Here is a 19,602-nt window from a genome sequence, read left to right on the forward strand (position 1 = left end):
GAGGAGGAGGAGGAGGCGGCGGCAGCACTGGACATTAATAGAATTATCAGTGACAAATCCTTGCCCCCAAATTTGCAGTCTAAATAGAAAATCACAAATGAAGGAAGGAAAGAATGTGGAGGAAGAGAGGAGTAAAAGTAAAATTCCGACATTATTGGGGAAGGCCTGGGAGAAAAACTGTATCTTGAAGTGCTGTTAAAGTGTGGAAGAATCAAACAAACATCTGGAGGTAGTAAATTCCAAAGATAAGGTACTGCCAAAGACAATGGAGGCAGGCAGGAGACAGCAAGCAGAATCCTTGATCTAGCCAAGAGATTGGTTTCGAAGAATGTAGACGTCTTGGAGGTCAATAAAGAGAAAAAAGAAGAACAAATTTAAAAGAGCATCAGAATATAAGCATTTAAAAGTAAGTAGTGAAATTTGAAATTGATCATGGTAAGGGAAAGGGAGCCAATGAAAAGCAAAAATAGGAGGATAAACATGGTAATATTTATGGGCAAGAAATAGGAGACAAAACGCAGAATGCAGAGTAATGATTTTTATGGGATAAAGCAAAACCAACAAAAAGCCTAGATAGAGAGGGAACAACCATCTTAGCAGATTCTTCAGGAAGAAAAGAACAAAGAAGAAAATAACATTTGTCCATTGAGGCCTGAACTGGGCCTTGCAGTATACCTATAGGTGCTGCTGTAAACTGTTCTCTGAGCCAAATCTTAAAATCAAATTCAAAGCAGCTTGTTTTTCTGAGCACAATATAAACTTGAGACTTTGCCATGCCCCCGTCCGCCACATCCTGTCCCAATATCCTGTCTGTTTTGGAAAATGGAAGGATTGATTAGAATCCTTTAGCTTTTCTGCTTGTTTTTAGTTCCCTTTATTGAAGCTGCTTAATTCAACAAGTAAGGAGTTTTTGGTTGTCTAATTTGCTTTTATAGCCAGATATGACAAAATGGGTTGTATGTATAGGAGTTATGTTTGAGTGACGAAAGCCCTTTAGACATATCCCCTGTCCTTGAATCTAATGTTCCTTCTTCTATGCACAGTGGAGAACACAGACCTAATACATTGGCTCACATATGACCTGGAACCAATAAATCCATGACCCTCGGGATACAGGGAGATGCTTGCATAAATATCCTCAAGCATGATCTACACTATGATTTCAACCTTTTCTTCATGGTATGGGCTTTCAGCCTGAATTGGACCCCTATGGCAGAGTCAGCTCCAGATTTCAAGGATGCCCCAACAAATTACTCTCCATGGGCTCCCTCCTATCTGGGTAAACCCCAAGGGTGTTGCTCTGATGCCATCACACAAAGACTATGGGAGCAGTGATGTCATCAGGAATTAGGATGAACCTTCCTGATGGATCTTGGCTCTCAGCAGCTGCTTAGCTATTCTGACCCCCAATACCAGCCATACCCCCCCCAACCACTGGCCCCACTTGTTTCTCTTGTAGTCTACTTGGACCCTCCTCTCCACACCTCCTTTGTAATGTTGAGTACAACTTACTCGTGTGCAGACAACATAAGTCCTATTCAGGCATTACATTGTGCATGCGTACAGATGTCTATACACATTTACATGCTTTTGTGTGAATGACTGTACACGTGTTCACTTTAAAAGTAAACCTGGGTACAAGTCCCCACAAATGTAGGGTTCAGATACATAGCACACAACTGTAAGTGTGTTGAATATAATGTATGATTAACTGAATGTGCATTAGGGGTGTGTACAGAACCGATTCCAGCGGTTCGGTTTGGATTTGAACCAAATTCGAACCGAACTGCAGGTCCATGAGCCGGTTTGAGTCAAACTGGCCCCAGTTCAATTCGATGGTTGAACCAGGTTGAATCAGTTTGGAACTGGTTCCATTTGGTTTGAGGGGTATACTTGTAAAGGGGTATCGGATGAGAATTCCCCTTTACAAGCAAAGGGGGATCCTGCCTTTAAAACACTTCTAAAGGCAGCTAGGGGGGTGGTGAGAGGGCATCTTATCACTAGTGGTGGCGGCAGCTCCTCTAAACTCTGGACCAGGTCCGGCACTCCCAGTAGCACAGCCCAGTTCCAGCCTCTGCACATGTGCATATGCAGAGTCTAGATCCAGGCCATGCTGCTGGGAGTGCTGGACCCAATCCGGAGTTTAGAGGAGCCGCCGCTGCTGCCTCCGCTACCACTAGTGGTAAGGTGGCCTCTCACTGCCTCTCCAGCCACCTTCAGAAGTATTTTAAAGGCAGAGTTCCCCTGTGCTTGTAAAGGGGAATCCTCACCGGACTCCCCTTTACAAGCATACCCCTTGAACAGCTGAACCAGTTCCATTCTAACTGGCGTCAGTTCGGTTTGAACTTGGACTGGCACCCCTTTTGTGGGGGGGTGGGGTTGAGTTTGAACCAGTAAAACTGGGCCGGTTCGAATCGAACCAGGTTCAATAGATCCAGTTCCATACTTCCCGAATGTGCATACCGATTGTTATGCCCATACGTTGTACACAGATTATACTTTCTGTAACATAATAAGGCCATGATGTGGCACATTTCCCTGTCCTCTGCCTCCCTGTCAGCAGCAACCTGTGGCGTGAATCAGCAAGAAAATGCACCGTGTTGTATTGTCTGGGCATGGATATGTTGAGCTGGATGTCATAGATGGGAAGAGGGTGAAACACGTGGCTCCCATTTTGGGTGGCAGCTGCTTGTGTATCGTAACATCTGCTTCTGGCCTCAGAATTTGAGCAGACCATGATGTCATTCACATGACCTCTGATCCACTGCATTGACATTAAGGTTTTGACTGGTATGAATAATTTGCGGGCAATCTTGCAATCTTTGAGGCATATCCCAGAATCTTTTGCAATGTCCTGGGTAAGGGGTTCCCAGCAGGGGGTACTAGTACTCCTAGGGGTTCTTGAAGAGCTCCCAGGGAGTACTCCGAGTTCTCCTGCCTCTCCATGCTGCAGCCTGGCTATTTGTTGCCCATCTGCAGATCGAGGGCTTGAAGTGAAGATTTACCTCCTCTGCTCTTGATTGACGGACTACGTGCTGAAGCTCCCCCTCCCCTCAGCCTGACCGACAGGCTTCAGAAAATTAGCACAGAGTATTCCCATTGACCGGGAGAGAATCTATCTATCTATCTATCTATCTATCTATCTATCTATGTGGCCGCTAAGAGTCGACACGAACTTGACAGCACTTGATCAATCATTCCCATTGAAATGAATATGACAAGTAGATCTGCCCCATTAACTTCAGTAAAACATGTTTATTAATGAGTAACCTCATCTGGATGTAAGCCAGTGACTGTGGTAGCCTGTCTGTTAACTGTAGCTTTTTAATTTGTGCACACATGTACACGCACACACAATCTCTATGATTGTGTGCCTAAGCTTAAGATTTGCAACAGAAGGGGTACGCTTTCTTTCTTTTTTTTAAGACTGGGAATCGGTGTCCTGGAATAGACTTGGACATGACTTTCAGCCACCCAGGATGCAAGGGTAGCATTCCAGTATCTTCTGAGACTCTGCAAGGAATTCTGAGAGGCCCCACGTCACATCACCCAGCGCAGACACGGGAAGGCAATAACAAATTTGGGGCAAGCCCTTCCGAGGGTGAGGTGTGCTCCAAGCAGGGTCGAAGGTCATGGCTCTCAGCCTTCTGTTCCGTAGGGAAACCAGCCGATCGTAGGTCCAGCTTGCCTGCAGGACCCTGACAATGGAGGTCCCCTTTTGCTGTGAAGCATCAGGGGATTCCATTCACAGTAAAAGGAGGGGAAAGAGCATCTCGCTCGCTCCCTCCCTTTGTGTCAAAGGAGACTTGGATTCTAGCCAGCGTCCCTCCCCCTCCTTTCTCTCTCCCATCCCCAAACTCAGGAAAATGTGGAAAACCTTGCAAAGATTTCTGTGCCTAGGAAAGAGGAGGGATCTCTGGCTGCTGCAGCTGTGGCTCTTGAGATGGTTCTTTCCTCCCGACTCCCCTACACAGCGTAATCAGCCTTCCCCTGAGCTGTTTTATCCTCTGCTACCCTCGGTCCCTCCTCCCCCTTGCCGAACACGGGCTCCTGGGCCAATGCATACAGAATAATGGCTCTGCCAGCAGTTTCTGACCATCCCGTCTAGCTCGGAGGCCGAGTGGTCCAGGGATCCCAGAGGGGAGCAAGAGATCAGCTACCTGCGCCTTAAGCCGTCCCGCTGCACCGTTGCCTTTTTTGCATCTCGGGAATTCAGCTGTCATGGAAGCGCAACGGACTTGGCCGGGCTGATGCTGGCTGCAGCATGCTTCTGTGCTCGTGGAAAGGCTGTAAGTTTCCATTCTCCTTCTTGGGTCTGTCGGCACTTTCTTGGCCAAGGCTGCCCTCCCGCAGCCTGACCAAACCAGTCCAGGTGTTTGCAGCTGTCGTAGCTCGCCCTTAACTTTTCGGGATCCTCCCCACCACCAAGAAGTTCTCACTCCCTAAAATAACTTGTAAGGAATGTTGCCTGTGCTTTGTTTGTGAAATGAGAGAAGCCAGGGCTCAGATCTCTTGGCAAGTCACACCCTCAGCTCTGGAAGCATTTGCTGCTAGTCTCAGGTGGGGTTGGCTATATTTAGTTGAGGGCTAGAGAAAGGGACTTTGCACGTGCTCCGGAGCACTCTTAGTAACACAAGCTAATAATAAACCCCTGCTAACAGAGCAAAGAGGCATCTTTTTAAAGTGCTGATTCTCTTTATTGAGCAGGGGGAGAGCAACTGGCCTTATCCAACCCCAGCACAGCATCCTTCCAGTGTCTGTAGCTGGTGTCAACCTTATGTTTCTTTTTAGCCCTTTGGAGACAGGGGATCATCTTATTTATGTATCTTATTGATGTATTATTTATTTTCCTATGTAAACCGCTTTAAGAACTTTAGTTGAAGGGTGGTATATAAATATCCATAGTAGTAGTAGTAGTAGTAGTAGTAGTATTGAAGAGGTTCCAGAACTGAGCCCTTGTGTGCCACTGTTCAAATGAAACCCTGTACTAAGCCCTAGAACTGCCTGTGGACTTCCTTTCTTTTTCTAGAGAGCACTTTTTTCCAAGCCCCATAGCCCTCTCTACATCAGATGTTTGAGTTGAGAATGAAATTAATGCTTCATTATTTTATTATCTTATTTTATTTTTACATTTTTATATCCCGCTCTTCCTCCAAGGAGCCCAGAGCAGTGTACTACATACCTGGGTTTCTCCTCACAACAACCCTGTGAAGTAGGTTAGGCTGAGAGAGAAGTGACTGGCCCAGAATCATCCAGCAAGTATCATAGCTGAGTGGCGATTTGAACTCGGGTCTTCCCAGTCCTAGTCCAGTACTCCAACACTCTAACCGCTACACCACTCTGACTCTTATTAATATTTAATGCTTCAACAGTCAGGATGAGCATTTGTATGATTTGTCACCTTATTAGCATGAGACCTAGAGCAAATGAGACTGTTTGGAAATGTAATGTTTAAAATGTTGAAAGCATGCTTTTTGAGTCACGCACAGAGATGTTTAATCAGACTGGACATTGTTCTGACAAAAAATAGATGTTACTTTGTGGGGATAGTGTCTGTCACTGATAGCATTTTCTAACTACTGAATGTTTGAATTAGCAGCTTCTATTTTCAACCTGAAGAAGAGCCCTGTGAGATGCAAAAGCTTACATCCTGCATTTTAAACAGTAGTTTTCCAAATAATGATATATTCCATCTCACTTTCTCCATGTTTCTTGTTTGGGACACTAACATGGGTACTAACACTCGGATCTGGCCTTATCCAACAGCATTTCTTAAACCATGCTGGGAGAATTAAGGATAGTTTATGTACAGAAATATATATATACAAATATAAAGTTGAGAAACATTTCAGCAACTGCATATATTGTCACATCGCCTTTGGATTAAAATATGTTTCTTGAAATCTTCTATTTTTAAAAGGAAATCAGATGAGAAAGGATTAATTGAACCCAAACAATCTTTGGAAGATGTTCAAAAGTGTTTGGTTGGAGAAACTGGGATGATTTAGCTTTCTACTCCCTTCTGGGGTTTAGCAGTCTTGCTGCAGACGTCTAGGGGTTTTACCAAACTTCCGTGCTTTTGAGAAACTCCCATTCATTTCAACAGGACTTCTGCAGAAGAACATCCTGATGGATCACGTCCTTATTCTTGCATGGCACAAAATGCTCAATCCTGCCTTCTGGTACTGAGATGCTTTTATCTGGATGGTGTGAACTGAGGATGTGCAGAGGTTCTCCAGAGAAATGTCTGTAGTCTTGTCTAAATGCTTTTCATTTCCTGTGCCCTATCCATCCCCAGCACAGCATAGGTCTAGTGGTTGTTTGCTGATATCTGTCAAATGTTTCTGCTTTGGGAACTTTTGTTGAAAAGCGGCATATAAATATTTGTCATCATATTCGTTTCATTTCCTTTGAAATTTCATAATTGTTCCCTCCACATTTGCCTGGGAATTTCATATTAGAGAAAATTCGGCCACAATTCTATCCCTAGTTTGGTCAGCTTTTCTCATGGCTTGGAGAAGAGTTTCATCACTGGTCCCAAACTCCCACTAGAACACCCAGTGCTGATAGTGAGAGACAGAGGCTATGACCAGGACCACTGGAATACCAACCCATACAAATGTGTTTTCTGGGTCCCATGAAGAAATGTGTCAACCCTTCTGAGAATGTCACTAGCCCTGTTGAGACACATTTTAGCTCCCCTTGAAATACCTTACAGCAAGAATTCTCAAACCTGGGGCCACAGCTGTTGGGATTACAACTCCCCTCAATCCGGCAGCCACAGAAATGGCCATGTTTTGCTCAAGAAGGATCCTCTGAATTTATTTCTAAAGTGAACTGGTCCATTTTAAATCTTTCTATATGGAAGATTCTACTGTAATGAATGATATGGGCAGATGACCTTTGGAATATCTTCAGCTCTAGAGTGGTTTGAATGCATTCCAAGGCTAGGCTAGAATGTTTTGCCGTGATGGGCTACTTTTTAAATGTGAGATAACCTTTTGTATGGAGGAGGAGAGCTGGTCTTGTGGTAACAGGCAGGAGCTGTCCCCTTTGCTAAGCAAGATCTACCCTGGTTTGTATTTGAATGGGAGACGCCATGTGTGAGCACTGTAAGAGATACCCCTTAGGGGATGGGGCTGCTCATGGGAGCACACCTGACTGCTTGCATGTAGAAGGTTCCAAGTTCCCTCCTTGGCAGCATCTGTAGATAAGGCTGAGAGAGACTCCTCCTGCCTGCAACCTTGGCGAAGCCACTGCCAGTCTGGGTAGACAATACTGAGCTAGATGGACCTATGGCCTGACTCAGTATATGGCAGCTTCCTATGTCCCTATGTCAATTTTATCAGGCAGCCCCCACAGGTCTAAAGCGGTACAGCCCAGCTACAGGTTTCTCACCATAGTGAGAGCTAGGCTTTCTTAAGGCTGATGGAAATGTGATGGCAACCACACAGAGGCTACTGGGGAGCACTTTACAATGCATAATTAATTTGTGGGATTCATTTGCTGTAAGTATGGAGATGCCCACTGATTTAGATGGTTTTAAAAAGAAATTAGACAAAATTATGGTCTAGGTCAATCAACTGCTATTAATCATGATGGCTTCATGGGAACTCCATGTAGAGAGGCCATATGACAGGCCTGCTCAACTTTGACTACAACTCTCATAATCCCCAGACACAGTGGCCAATAGCCAGGGATTATGGGAGTTGTAGGCCAACATTATTATACATTTTATATCCCACTGTTCCTCCAAGGAGCCCAGAGCGGGATACTACAAACTTAAGTTTCTCCTCACAACAACCCTGTGAAGTAGATTAGGCTGAGAGAGAAGTGACTGGCCCAGAGTCACCTAGCAAGTATCATGGCTGGATGGGGATTTGAACTCGGGTCTCCCCGGTCCTAGTCCAGCACTCTAACCACTACACCATGCTGCTGATGTATTGATATCATATGATATCAATATCATATGATATTGAATGCCAGTCACTGAGGAGCAGCAGCTGGGTTCATGCCCACATGCATCTGGTTGGTCTCTATGGGAAACAGAATGCTGGACACGATGGCCAACATCCAGACTAATGAAGTGCTTGTGCTGTTAATGTTGTGCATGCACTACAGAGGAAGTGCAATTTCTGTTGACCTCCCCTTCCCTCTGAAGCCAACAGTGACTCATGTGAGTATGTCCCTGAAGGCTGTGCAGAGTCACCGTCAGTTTCAGAGCGAAAGAGAGTATAGAATCCAGAGGAAAGAGTTACGAATACGACAAATATTTATATACCGCTTTTCAACAAAAGGTTCGCAAACCGGTTTACATAGACATCAGTAAATAAATAAAATGGCTCCCTGTCCCCAAAGGGCTCACTACCTAAAAAAGAAACATAAGAGAGAGAGAAGCAACAGCCACTGGAGAGATGCTGTGCTGGGGATGGATAGGGCCATTTGCTCTCCCCCTGCTAAATAAAGAGAATCACCACTTAAAACGTTGCCTCTTTGCTCAATTAGCAGGGGTTGTGGTATGAGCAGGAGTTGTGGTATGCAACTACAAGGCAGTGGAGTAGAATCAGGGATATTAGTGGTTTACTGAAATAAACATTATTTACAGAAAGGCAAGTGCAGTCTGCCTTCAGTGCTCTTGCTGCTGGCTGTTTGTTAGCCCCGCCTCTACTCCAGGACTGGAATGCAAGTAACTATAAAGCACCATTCAAAAGCTGGCCTGGATCAAGGAATGGATTAACCAAAAACACCACAGGGAGATCACCAAAACTCACTCTCTCCCATTGTACATGTGCGGAGTCACTGCACAAGCAACCCATTAGGTCCATCTGGGTATCGGCCAACATATCTTTGACTCAGTAGGATTCTTCAGATGTTCTTACTTACCTGTGTAGATCCTCTACATGTCCCATATATTTTGCAAGGCCCTAAGTCCATGCCTGAGCTGACATGGATGCTGAGTTTTCAAGGTCGTATAGCAATTACCTGAACCATCCATTGCTAGCATGTAAATATATTGGAGAGAAGGGGGTGTTAACACACCCCAGTTTTAATGTCATCTCAAACTACTTGCTATCATTGTTAAGGTGGAAGTTACCTTTCTTAAATACGAATATGACAAATATTTATATACCGCTTTTCAACCAAAAGTTCTCAAAGCGGTTTCCATATAAATAAATAAATACATACATAAATAAAATTGCTCCTTGTCCCCAAAGGGCTCACAATTGTAAATATATATATATATATATATATATATATATATATATATATATATATACACACACACACACACACACACACACACATAAGATAGACACCACTAGCAGCCACTGGAGGATGTTGTGCTGAGGGTGGATAGGGCTGGTTGCTCTCCCCCTGATAAACAAAGTTTAAAAGAAAGTTTTCTTCTAAAAAGTTTCTTCTAAAAACTTTTAATTAAAAGTTTATAGAAATTGAATTATTATTATTATTATTATTATTATTATTATTATTATTAGGTGCCTCTTTGCTCAGTTAGCAGGGGACGAAGTAAGACAATCAGAGACTCTTGAAGTAAGAGAATCAGAGAGTGAAAATTTACTTCTCCAAATATTTGCACACTAGGCTTTTCAACAAAAGTGCTCAAAGTAGTTTACAAAGAAAAATAAATAAATAAAATGGCTCCCTGTCCCCAGAGGGCTCACAATTTAAAAAGAAACACAAAGTAGACACCACCAGGAAGTACTGGAAGGATGCTGTGCTGGGGTTAGATAGGGCCAGTTGCTCTCCCCCTGCTAAATGTAAGGGAACCACCACTTTAAAGGGTGCATCTTGCTCAGTTAGGAGGGACATGTATGCAGGAAGGATGATGTAGAGGAATATTTCTTGCTGCTTATGGACCATTATCATATTGTTAAAATTAAAAAAAACATTAATAGTTGTTTTTTAAAACCCTGGACAATAGAATATAATAGATTATAGAATCGAAAAACCTGGGCAATAGACTATATAACAGTATAGAAAAACCTGGGCAATAGAATAGAATGAAATACTGACGGTAAAACCCAAGGAGTATACCACATTCATGAAAATAAATGCATTTGAATTTAGTACTATAATGAGCAACCCTGAATTCTCATGTATTTGAGCTCCAGAGTGCAAAAGGTCTAATACAGAGGTTCTTGATTCCCACACATGCGGCAATTCTCCCGTCTGGCAATCCTTCTACGAAGATTCCTCTTGGGCCAAATTACACAATTACACAAATTGAGAGGCCTGCATATTTGTTGTTTTTAAATGGGAAGAGCCGCAGCAGAGGGCTCTGATCCGATCAGGAATGTGGCAGGAGAAGAGGAGCTTTAAGACTTTGCCCCCACCACGGCCCCCATCTGGATCAGGACCCCACACAGCTGTTATTTACATTTTAAAGAAATACACATGCAGGCTTCAGTCACACACTTATCATATTTTCTAGCCCCCCCCCCCAATTAGGCATATAACTCTTGGCAGGAAGGGAATGAGAAAAGAGGAAACTCAACCTTTTCTTTCCTTCCTCAGGATTCGAAAAGCATAAACAGACAAGAGAGAGCTCTTCTTTTGTGCTCTCCCCCACTCCCCCTTTACTGTTGAACTGTGGACTATGGTGAGAGGAAGATGTTGGCCAGGAAGAGCATTATCCCCGAAGAATATGTTCTCGCACGGATTGCTGCCGAGAACCTGGGCAAGCCACGCATACGGGACTGCCCGCGCAAAGCCCGCTTCATCGCCAAGAATGGGGCCTGCAACTTGGCTCACAAGAACATCCGAGAGCAAGGGCGCTTCTTACAAGACATCTTCACCACCCTGGTGGACCTGAAGTGGCGCCACACACTGGTGATCTTCACCACGTCCTTCCTGTGCAGCTGGCTCTTCTTCGCCTTGGTGTGGTGGCTGGTAGCTTTTGCTCACGGAGACATGGACCAAAGGTATCCTGGAGACACGGACCAAGCGTGCCCAGTGGATGGAAATGTCAATCAGTGGAAGCCGTGCATTACCTGTGTCAGGTAAAGTGTGGCTGAATTTCACTTTGGAAAAATGTTGGTTGCACCCAATTATAGCACTTATTTATTTATTTATTTATTTATTTACTGTGTTCATTCCTAATTAATTAATTAATTAATTTTATTGATGTGTTTTTATACTGCCTTCCATTAAAACAATCTTAAGGCAGTTTACAAAGCATGTAAAACAACATAAGACTATAAAACAGTTACACAATAAAAATATTAAATTGGAATATAAAAATACACATCTAATTACAAGGTTTTTTTTAAAAAAAAACATACACAATCGGACCCTAAAATACAGAGCCCAAAAATCTTGCTACCTGTTGGGATTTCTAAATCAGCCTTGTTCACATTTTCAGTTCCTTGGAACTACCAGGATGAGAGAGAGACACTCACTCTCTCTAGACCAGGAGTGTCCAACTTTTGCCCCTCCAGCTGTTGTTGAAATATAACTGGTAAATTATCAGGGATGATGGGAGTCATAGGCTAACATTTGTAGGAGGCCTGAAGATGGATACTCCTGATTTAGACTGTGAGTTTCTAGAGGCTACAAAGAATGCCAAGTGCCACCAACATCCAGTTTTTGTAGTGTTGGCATCACTTCCTCTCTGTCCTCCATACCCCAACTTCCATTTTGAAAAAACAGTCTGTAAGGACTCTGCTCTTGCCGTCTTGTGTCCTCAGAGTGGAGGGCTAAGAGTGGAGAGGTGAGCACACCTGTTTGCTCCGTCTCCTTTCTGTGTGAGCTCAGTAATCTCCTGGCGGCACAGCTGCAGGGATTATTGCACTCACCCTTTCCCCAGCATTTCCACTTTTCTCCTAGTATCCTTCCTCGTTGTCATCCCCAGGGCATTCAGATAGGGCCTGACACTCTGCAAAGTCTTGTTAAGGGGAAGAACTCCCATCTTTTGATATTGATTTGATTTGATTTGATTTGATTTATATACCGCCCTTCCAAAAAGGCTCAGGGCGGTTTACAACAGGATAGAAACAATTAAAACCAGTTAACAATTAAAATCAAAACTGTAAAAACAGAATAAAATCAATTTAAACATTCAAACAGCTTTTAAAAGCCCTGGGAAACCAGGGAAACCATTTAAAACAATTTAAAACAGCCCTGGAAGGCCAGGCCAAACTGATAGTTTTTAAGGGCTCTCCTGAAAGACTGTAATGAACTCAAATTACGGATTTCTGCCGGGAGTGCATTCCACAGCCCAGGAGCAGCTACAGAGAAGGCCCACCTCTGAGTCGCCACCAGATGAACCGATGGTAACTGGAGACAGACCTTCTCAGATGACCTTAACGTGCAGTGAGGACTAGGGATGTGCGAAATGTTTCGGATACAAAATGTTTTGTACCCAAAACAGCCTGTTTCGGGTGTTTTGTAGACAAAACAAAACACCCACTTCCAGATCCAAAAGTTTTGTATACAAAACAAAACGTCCCTGTTTCGGCTACAAAACGTTTTGTTGTTTCAGACCTCCATTTTGTGGTGATGTCTGAGTCAGTCTCCATTTTGTGTTTGACATCTCTTTGAATTTCCCACCCTTCCAGCCTTCTGATCAGTGACCTAAATCATGGGCTGACATTCTGACAATTCCCTCCTTGTTCCCCATCGGCTCTTTTGCTTCTTCCCACTCTTTACTGACCCCACATTGGCCAGGGGAAGGGTTACTAACCCATGGGGTGCTGGGTTCTGTTGTTTCTGTGGTGTTCTGAGTGTAGATTCTCTGGTAGCATATGAGAGTGGATTCTTGTTTTTCACTGAAAATCTCATATGCTACTAGAAAATCTACAATGAACACCTCAGAAACAACAAAACCCAGTACCCCACAGGCTTGTGGGTATGGGGGTGGTTGGCACCTTATGTGCACTACACAACCCCTCGCTCTGGGCAACCCCAGTGTCCCCCCAAGTGGAATTATGGGGCTGCTGAAACCTCCATTATTCCCTATGGGAGAAATCTTAAAGACACGTAAACTTCAACAAATCACAAAAGATCAGCCCTTTGCCCAATTCCTTTGAAATAATTCTGGAAGTTTCCTTGCCCCCATTGGGCACTACCACCCACCACACTCTGCTCTGGGTCATCCCTTTCCCCTTGATTTGAAGCGATACATTTGCTGGAATCCCCATTATTCTCTATGGGAAAATTCTTAAAGATGTGTAAACTTAAAAAACATATCACCAAAAAAATCAGCCCTTTGCCTAATTCCTTTGAAATTTGGGTGGTAGCTTCCACCCATTGGACACTACCACCACCACCCACTCTTTTTGCCCTGGGACCCTTTAAAAAAATCCAAATCAATTCGGATTCGGATTCAGAAAATTTGGCTAAAAAACAAAACAGGGCTGATTCAGATTCAGAAAATTTGGGTACAAAACAAAACGGGGATGTTTTGATTCGGATACAAATCGCAACAAGAAAATTCCAAAATGCACACCCCTAGTGAGGACCATGCAGAAGAAGGCACTCTCTAAGATAACTCCTCTTGTGGGACCACCAAAGTTGATTGCTCCTTTTGTGGTACCACCAAATCTGCCATAATGGCCATACTGAAATCTCTGGAGGCAGGAACCATTCCCTCTCCCCAGCTTCCGGAACCTTCTCTAGTGGCAGTTGAATTCATTCATTCATTCATTTATTAAAAGATTGAATATGCCACCCAATCCACAGACTCAGAGGGTGGTGTACAAGGCAAGAATAGCATTGTTCATTCCCTGAATGGCCTGTGGACCATCAGGGAATGAGCAGACCATTTGGGGGAAAGCCCTGGCAGGCCTGGTTGGTGCTGTGGCTCCCACTGATCCCTGAAACAGTTTCAAGACATTTCTTATCGACAAAGAGATTCATTTTAAGGGTAGATCAAATTATGTCCCATGAAGACCCAAACTCTGTGGGCAAAATCCAGACTAAGTTAGTTACGACTAAACCCCACTGAAATTGGGGGACAAGTCAGATATAATTAATTTGGCTTGTGTATTTCAGTGGTGTTTAGTCATGACTAATTTAGCCTAAATTCTTTCCTGTGCTCAGAACATATAAATAAAATGGATGTAGACAGCTATTTTGCAATGCCCCTCCCACTTTTTGCCAGCTTTATTCCAAAAACCATTTTTATTTATTTGCACGTGCATATACAACACGTGGAATTTCTATACAAAGGGCACAATAGGGGAAGTATTGATTGGAGAACGCAGTGAAGAGGTCAGTGTGCAGGTATGCCAGCTCAAGAACATACATGCCTTCTAAGCAATGGAGCCATTCATAGATTTACCTACATGAGTTCAAAAATACCCGCGCAACATTGAGGTCTGGGGGGGATTCTTTCTTCTCTTTTTTAAAGAAAACTAAGATTCTAAAGAATTTGGTTCCTGGATGAGACACCAGATTTCACAGGAATTCTGTGGGCATAAATTCACAGGTGAACTCCCCAGACAATTTGGCAACATGCAACTTGTATGGCCAATAAACATCTGTGTGGATAATCATGTACTAGCAAAATGCCCAACATTAGCACAGATGAGCGAATGGGGAATCCTTGTCAGTGTGGACTGGCCCTGAATATCAGAGTTGGAGGTGATGTCCACCACAATATAGAGGTGCACCTGTGGATATGTGACCCAGGAATGTAGGGGTTGCAGTACTCACCCAGCTCAGATCCATGGGCTCCAGAATATTTTTCAGGTCACAGATAGTTCTTGGGAAAGATCTACACATCTTGGGCATTAGTAAAGTTGCAGATGCAGGTTCTGGACTTTAGTAGAGAGTAGTGATTCCCAGAGCTGCTGGTCACATTAGATTATTAATATCTGAATCGGGGCCAGTTTATGCAGTCAACAGATCAAGTGCTAAAGCTGTTCCTGAACAAATTACTTCAGGCTGCAAGGGGAGGATTGAATGCTTGAAGTCCCCGCCCAAAAAATCTCCATGCACCTAGACAATCAAGATGACAGGGAAAGGGGTTCTGCCTAGTCTGCTTCCTGCCATGTTACATTTCTACATGGAAGGTAGGAGGGAGGGTGGGTTTGATTGTTTTTTTGTGGGGGTTTTTAGAGGAGCATTCAAGCACCTCACACCTTCTGCACCCTAAGGTGGTATAGTCTCAGGAAAAGCTTCACCACTTGATTATGCTGATTGTGTACATTGACCCTCCATCCTATCACACACATGCTTCACTAATGGATATCTTGACTGGCCAATCATGCTTCGGAATCTTACAATGGTGTGCAACTTTTTCCCCCTTCCCCAGGTCCTTTCCCTCTGCTTTCCTCTTCTCTATTGAGGTCCAGGTGACCATTGGTTTTGGAGGCAGAATGATGACCGAAGAGTGTCCCTTTGCCATCACTGTCTTGATTCTCCAAAACATTGTGGGCTTGATTATCAATGCAGTCATGCTTGGGTGCATCTTTATGAAAACTGCCCAGGCACACCGAAGAGCAGAGACGCTGATCTTCAGCCGCAATGCAGTAATTGCTGTCCGTAATGGCAGGCTTTGCTTCATGTTCCGGGTGGGTGACCTGAGAAAAAGCATGATCATCAGTGCCTCAGTGAGAATCCAGGTGGTAAGGAAGACCACAACCCCTGAAGGAGAAGTCATCCCTATCCACCAGCTAGACGTTCCAGTGGACAACCCCATTGAAAGCAACAATGTTTTCCTTGTAGCTCCACTAATCATAAGCCACATCATCGACAAAAGGAGTCCTCTTTATGATATCTCTGCCAATGACTTGGCCAACCAAGACCTAGAAATTATTGTAATACTTGAAGGTGTAGTGGAAACCACTGGCATCACCACGCAAGCGAGAACATCCTACATATCCGAAGAGATCCTCTGGGGCCATCGCTTCGTGCCCATTGTAACAGAAGAGGAAGGGGCCTATGCTGTCGACTACTCAAAGTTTGGCAACACTAGCAAAATAGCAGCTCCACGCTGCAGCGCCAGGGAACTGGATGAGAAGCCCTCCATCCTCATCCAGACCCTCCAGAAAAGCGAGCTGTCCCATCAGAACTCCTTGCGGAAGCGGAATTCCATGAGGAGGAACAACTCCATGAGGAGGAGCAACTCCATGAGGAGGAACAACTCTTCCTTCATAGTGCCCAAAGTCCAGTTTGTCACGCCTGAAGGAAACCAAAACACTCTGGAGACATGACAGGTCTCAATTGTAGCTCTTTTGTAGACATCAAAATGTTGTTTTTTATTCACGTTAAAAAAACCCATGTAAACTTGGTGGTAAAAGTAATGGAACTGAGGCTATTTATTATATGAAAGAACCAAGACAAGGCAGATAGACACACAATAGCCTTGTTCACACAATCATTCAAATCTGGGCTTAATGTGGGTTACCAACATTAGCATGATTGTGTGAATCCACACCAAAGAAGGACTCTCAGAGTCACCTTTGGCCATAAATCACCTTGATGTGAGTTCACACAATCATGCTAATGTCAGTAAACCACATTAAACCTAGATTTGAATGTCTGTGTGAACCAGCACACTGGCTGATATCCTGACTAATGCTGCTCAACTTGTTCAATAAAGTGGCACTAGCACAAGAAGGTTGCATTGCTGAACTAAATCACAATGCTTTTAAGCACTGTACTCTATCATTCTTGTGCTATTGTACTATTGTGCAACAGTTCCCTGCAAAACATGAGGCATGCCACAGGTTGTGCACCTTGTTAAACAACACTAGTTGCAACTAACAACTGCAACAGTCTTGTGCTACCACAACATCCTCATGCAAGTGCAACGTTAGTCGGGATGTCAGCCACTGTAACTAAGGTCTAGCTCTTTCAGAGCTGGTAAATCTGTTTTCTGGGCTGTACTACATGCTGCCAGTGGGGCTTACATGTCACCTCCTCCATGCGCAAAATTTCTTCTACATAGAAAACTAGATGTCAAGGAGAAGGGTTGTAGCCTAGTCTTCTCTCTGATTTCTATGTATAGGAATCTCTTTTTTATGGGGAGCATTCTGCTTTGGGAGTTCCCACCTACTGTCTGAAGTGGTAGAGCTCAGAAACAGATTTACCACCTCAGTGAGAATTAGACTTGCTTCTTGACATTGTGGTTTTCTTTGGGTGGGTTCAGATGACATGAAAAAAGCTGAACCTGAGTTCAGCAGCAAGCCCAATATCCAGTGGCAAGGAGTGATAAGTCTCACCAATGTTGGTTTCTTTTGCCCTACTTATGGTTCCCGAGCTGACATCTGTACCCAACCAACTCTTGCTGACAGATGTTGGCTTCTGGACTGTAAGTCTGGTGAAAGAGGCTGATGCTGGCAGGTTCACATGGCACAACCAATGTTGGCTTCACCCTTGCACGGCCAGAAGTCGGGCTCACACACATATCTGTGGCTCCAGCTTCAGCAGCAAAGCTAACGTTTGCCAGTACGTGTGGAACCACTCATATTGTAAGAATTGCTTGCCATCAGCGAGCATTCAATCATAAGCCCTCACCTGTGATCCAAAGTGAAGAAACAGATTTAGCAAGTAGACAATTTAGCAAGAGCAACTGTCCCTATTCATGCCAGCATAACATAACACCCCTTCCTTTGGTTGGGGGTCTCTGATCTATTTCTTCTTAGATTGTGAGCCCTTTTTGGAAAAAGAACCATCTTCTCCTTTCTTTTGTCATGTGAACCACTTTGAGCTTGTTGTTGTTGAAGAAAAACAGTATCTATATTCTAAACATAGTAGTAGCCTGTGACGGTGGCACTGGAGTGGGATGGCAATAGGTACCTTTAAAATTAAACCAGAAAGTGCTTACCAGTGGTACCACTGGCAACTGCAAGCTGCCGCAAGCATAAAAACAGCCCTGCTGGATCAGGCCCAAAGAGGCCCATCTAGTCCAGCATCCTGTTTTACACAGTGGCCCACCAGATGCCTCTGGAGAGCCCACAGGCATGTGCATGCCTTCCTCCTCTCCTGTTGTTGCTCCTCTGCAACTGGTATTGAGAGGCATCGTGCCTCTGAGGCTGGAGCTGGCCTATAGCCCTCCGACTAGTAGCCGATGATAGACCTCTCCTTCATGAAGTTATCCAAACCCCTCTTAAAGCCATCCAGGTTGTTGGGTGTCACTACATCTCGTGGCAGAGAATTCCACAAGCTGATTATGCATTGTGTAAAAAGGTACCTCCATTTGCTGGTCCTAGATTTCCCGGCAATCAATTTCATGGGATGACCCCTGGTTCTAGTGTTATGCGAGAGGGAGAAGAATTTCTCTCTATCCACTTTCTCCACTCCATGCATGATTTTATAGACCTCTATCATGTTTCCCCACAGTCGTCTTTTTTCTAAACTAAAAAGCCCCAGATGTTGTAGCCTTGCCTCATAAGAAAGGTGCTCTAGGCCCCTGATCATCTTGGTTGCCCTCCTCTGCACCTTTTCCAGTTCTACAATGTCCTTTTTTTAGATGTGGCGACCAGAATTGTATGCAGCAGGGCTCCGCTCAGCATCCCATGCAGCAACGGCACTGCTCTGGCGTGCACCTGGCCTCTGCACATGCTTCCTTCTAATTTAATTTTAAAGGTACCTCTCACCACCCCCTCCCTGCGGCAGTGCCCTCATCGGCTCTCCCACTGTCTAAATAACAACATATGAAGCTACCTTCTACTCAGTGGCGGCTGGTGGGTCTTGGGACTAAGGGGTGGGGTGGGGATGCTAGGCAGGGCAGGTGTTGGGTGGGGTCACAGGTAGCGAGAGGTGGAGCCAATTCTGGGCAGCTGTGGAGGTGGAGCCAGGACTAGTCGGGTGCCTTAGCAATAATTGGCCAAGTGTAGATTTGTAGGTAACGAGTGGGGTCAAAATACAAAAACATCCACATGCATACAAATCTCAGTTGCTCGTCAGCAGAGATACAGAGGTCATTCACACAATCAAAAACTGTGTTCTACCTGGGTTTGGGAGCTCTGTGTGCTCCCAGTTTTTGGTTGTGTGGAAGCAAGGTAGGAAGGAAAACCCTGGGTAGAAGTGATTGTGTGGAAGCAAGGTAGGAGGAATAGCTACCCAGACTATCAGCCTGTTCAAAATGCAGTGATGCAGTGCATAATTGGCTGCTAAGCTCTTTACTAAAAATACTTTCTCTGATGAAATCAAAAAGCTTGTCAGTCACTTGGATAAATATACTATACTAGCTGGGCCGGGCGCAGAGCATCTGCACCTCGAGTTCTCCCGCTGCCGCCACCGTTTTCATTGCCTGTCCACTGCCATTTTCTCCCCCACTCCTGCCCGACCACCCGCCTGACACCATCACAGTTTTCTTCTCATGAACTCTCGCGAGAGCTGCCATACGTGGGATTAGCAATGGGTACGCCTTAGAGAAATATAGAGATAGACAGAGATAGGAGGTGGTTACATTTGAAAATTGAGTACTGTACTGCATGTTTATGTTTCTGGAATAAACAGTTTTGATGCTGTACCTAAATTCACCTTATTTAGTGATCCCCCCTCATATGCTTCAGTGGAGGCCATTGACTTACCGGAGAAAGTAAGCAGGCTGCTGCTCATGAGTTCTGTGGAAGGCTACCATTGTAGGACAAAACGTCCTAGATTCCAGCAGTGAAAGCAATCGAGCGG

At 44.4% G+C, this 19,602-nt stretch overlaps 1 protein-coding gene across 2 annotated transcripts; it reads left to right on the forward strand.

The window, feature by feature from the left end:
• The first annotated feature begins 3,915 nt into the window (after positions 1 to 3,915).
• On the forward strand, positions 3,916 to 18,652 carry KCNJ8 (potassium inwardly rectifying channel subfamily J member 8). Of its 2 annotated transcripts, none has more exons than XM_053251649.1 (3): positions 3,916 to 4,289; positions 10,537 to 11,021; positions 15,278 to 18,652. In XM_053251649.1, exons 2-3 carry the CDS (start codon positions 10,633 to 10,635, stop codon positions 16,176 to 16,178), a joined length of 1,290 nt encoding a protein of 429 aa, XP_053107624.1. In that variant the 5' UTR covers positions 3,916 to 4,289; positions 10,537 to 10,632; the 3' UTR covers positions 16,179 to 18,652. The 2 variants fall into 2 exon arrangements, with proteins under 2 accessions (XP_053107624.1, XP_053107625.1); XM_053251650.1 differs by lacking the exon at positions 3,916 to 4,289 and adding an exon at positions 6,214 to 6,245.
• Positions 18,653 to 19,602: the final 950 nt, after the last annotated feature.

Source organism: Hemicordylus capensis, chromosome 5, assembly GCF_027244095.1.
Source record: "Hemicordylus capensis ecotype Gifberg chromosome 5, rHemCap1.1.pri, whole genome shotgun sequence".
Taxonomy (NCBI): Eukaryota; Metazoa; Chordata; class Lepidosauria; order Squamata; family Cordylidae; genus Hemicordylus; species Hemicordylus capensis.

Excerpts from the sequence above, each read along its gene's own strand:
- KCNJ8 (XM_053251649.1), top strand. The coding sequence starts at position 10,633 with ATGTTGGCCAGGAAGAGCATTATCCCCGAAGAATATGTTCTCGCACGG. Across the intron at positions 11,022-15,277 it reads CCGTGCATTACCTGTGTCAG|GTCCTTTCCCTCTGCTTTCC; the intron begins GTAAAGTGTGGC and ends CCCCTTCCCCAG.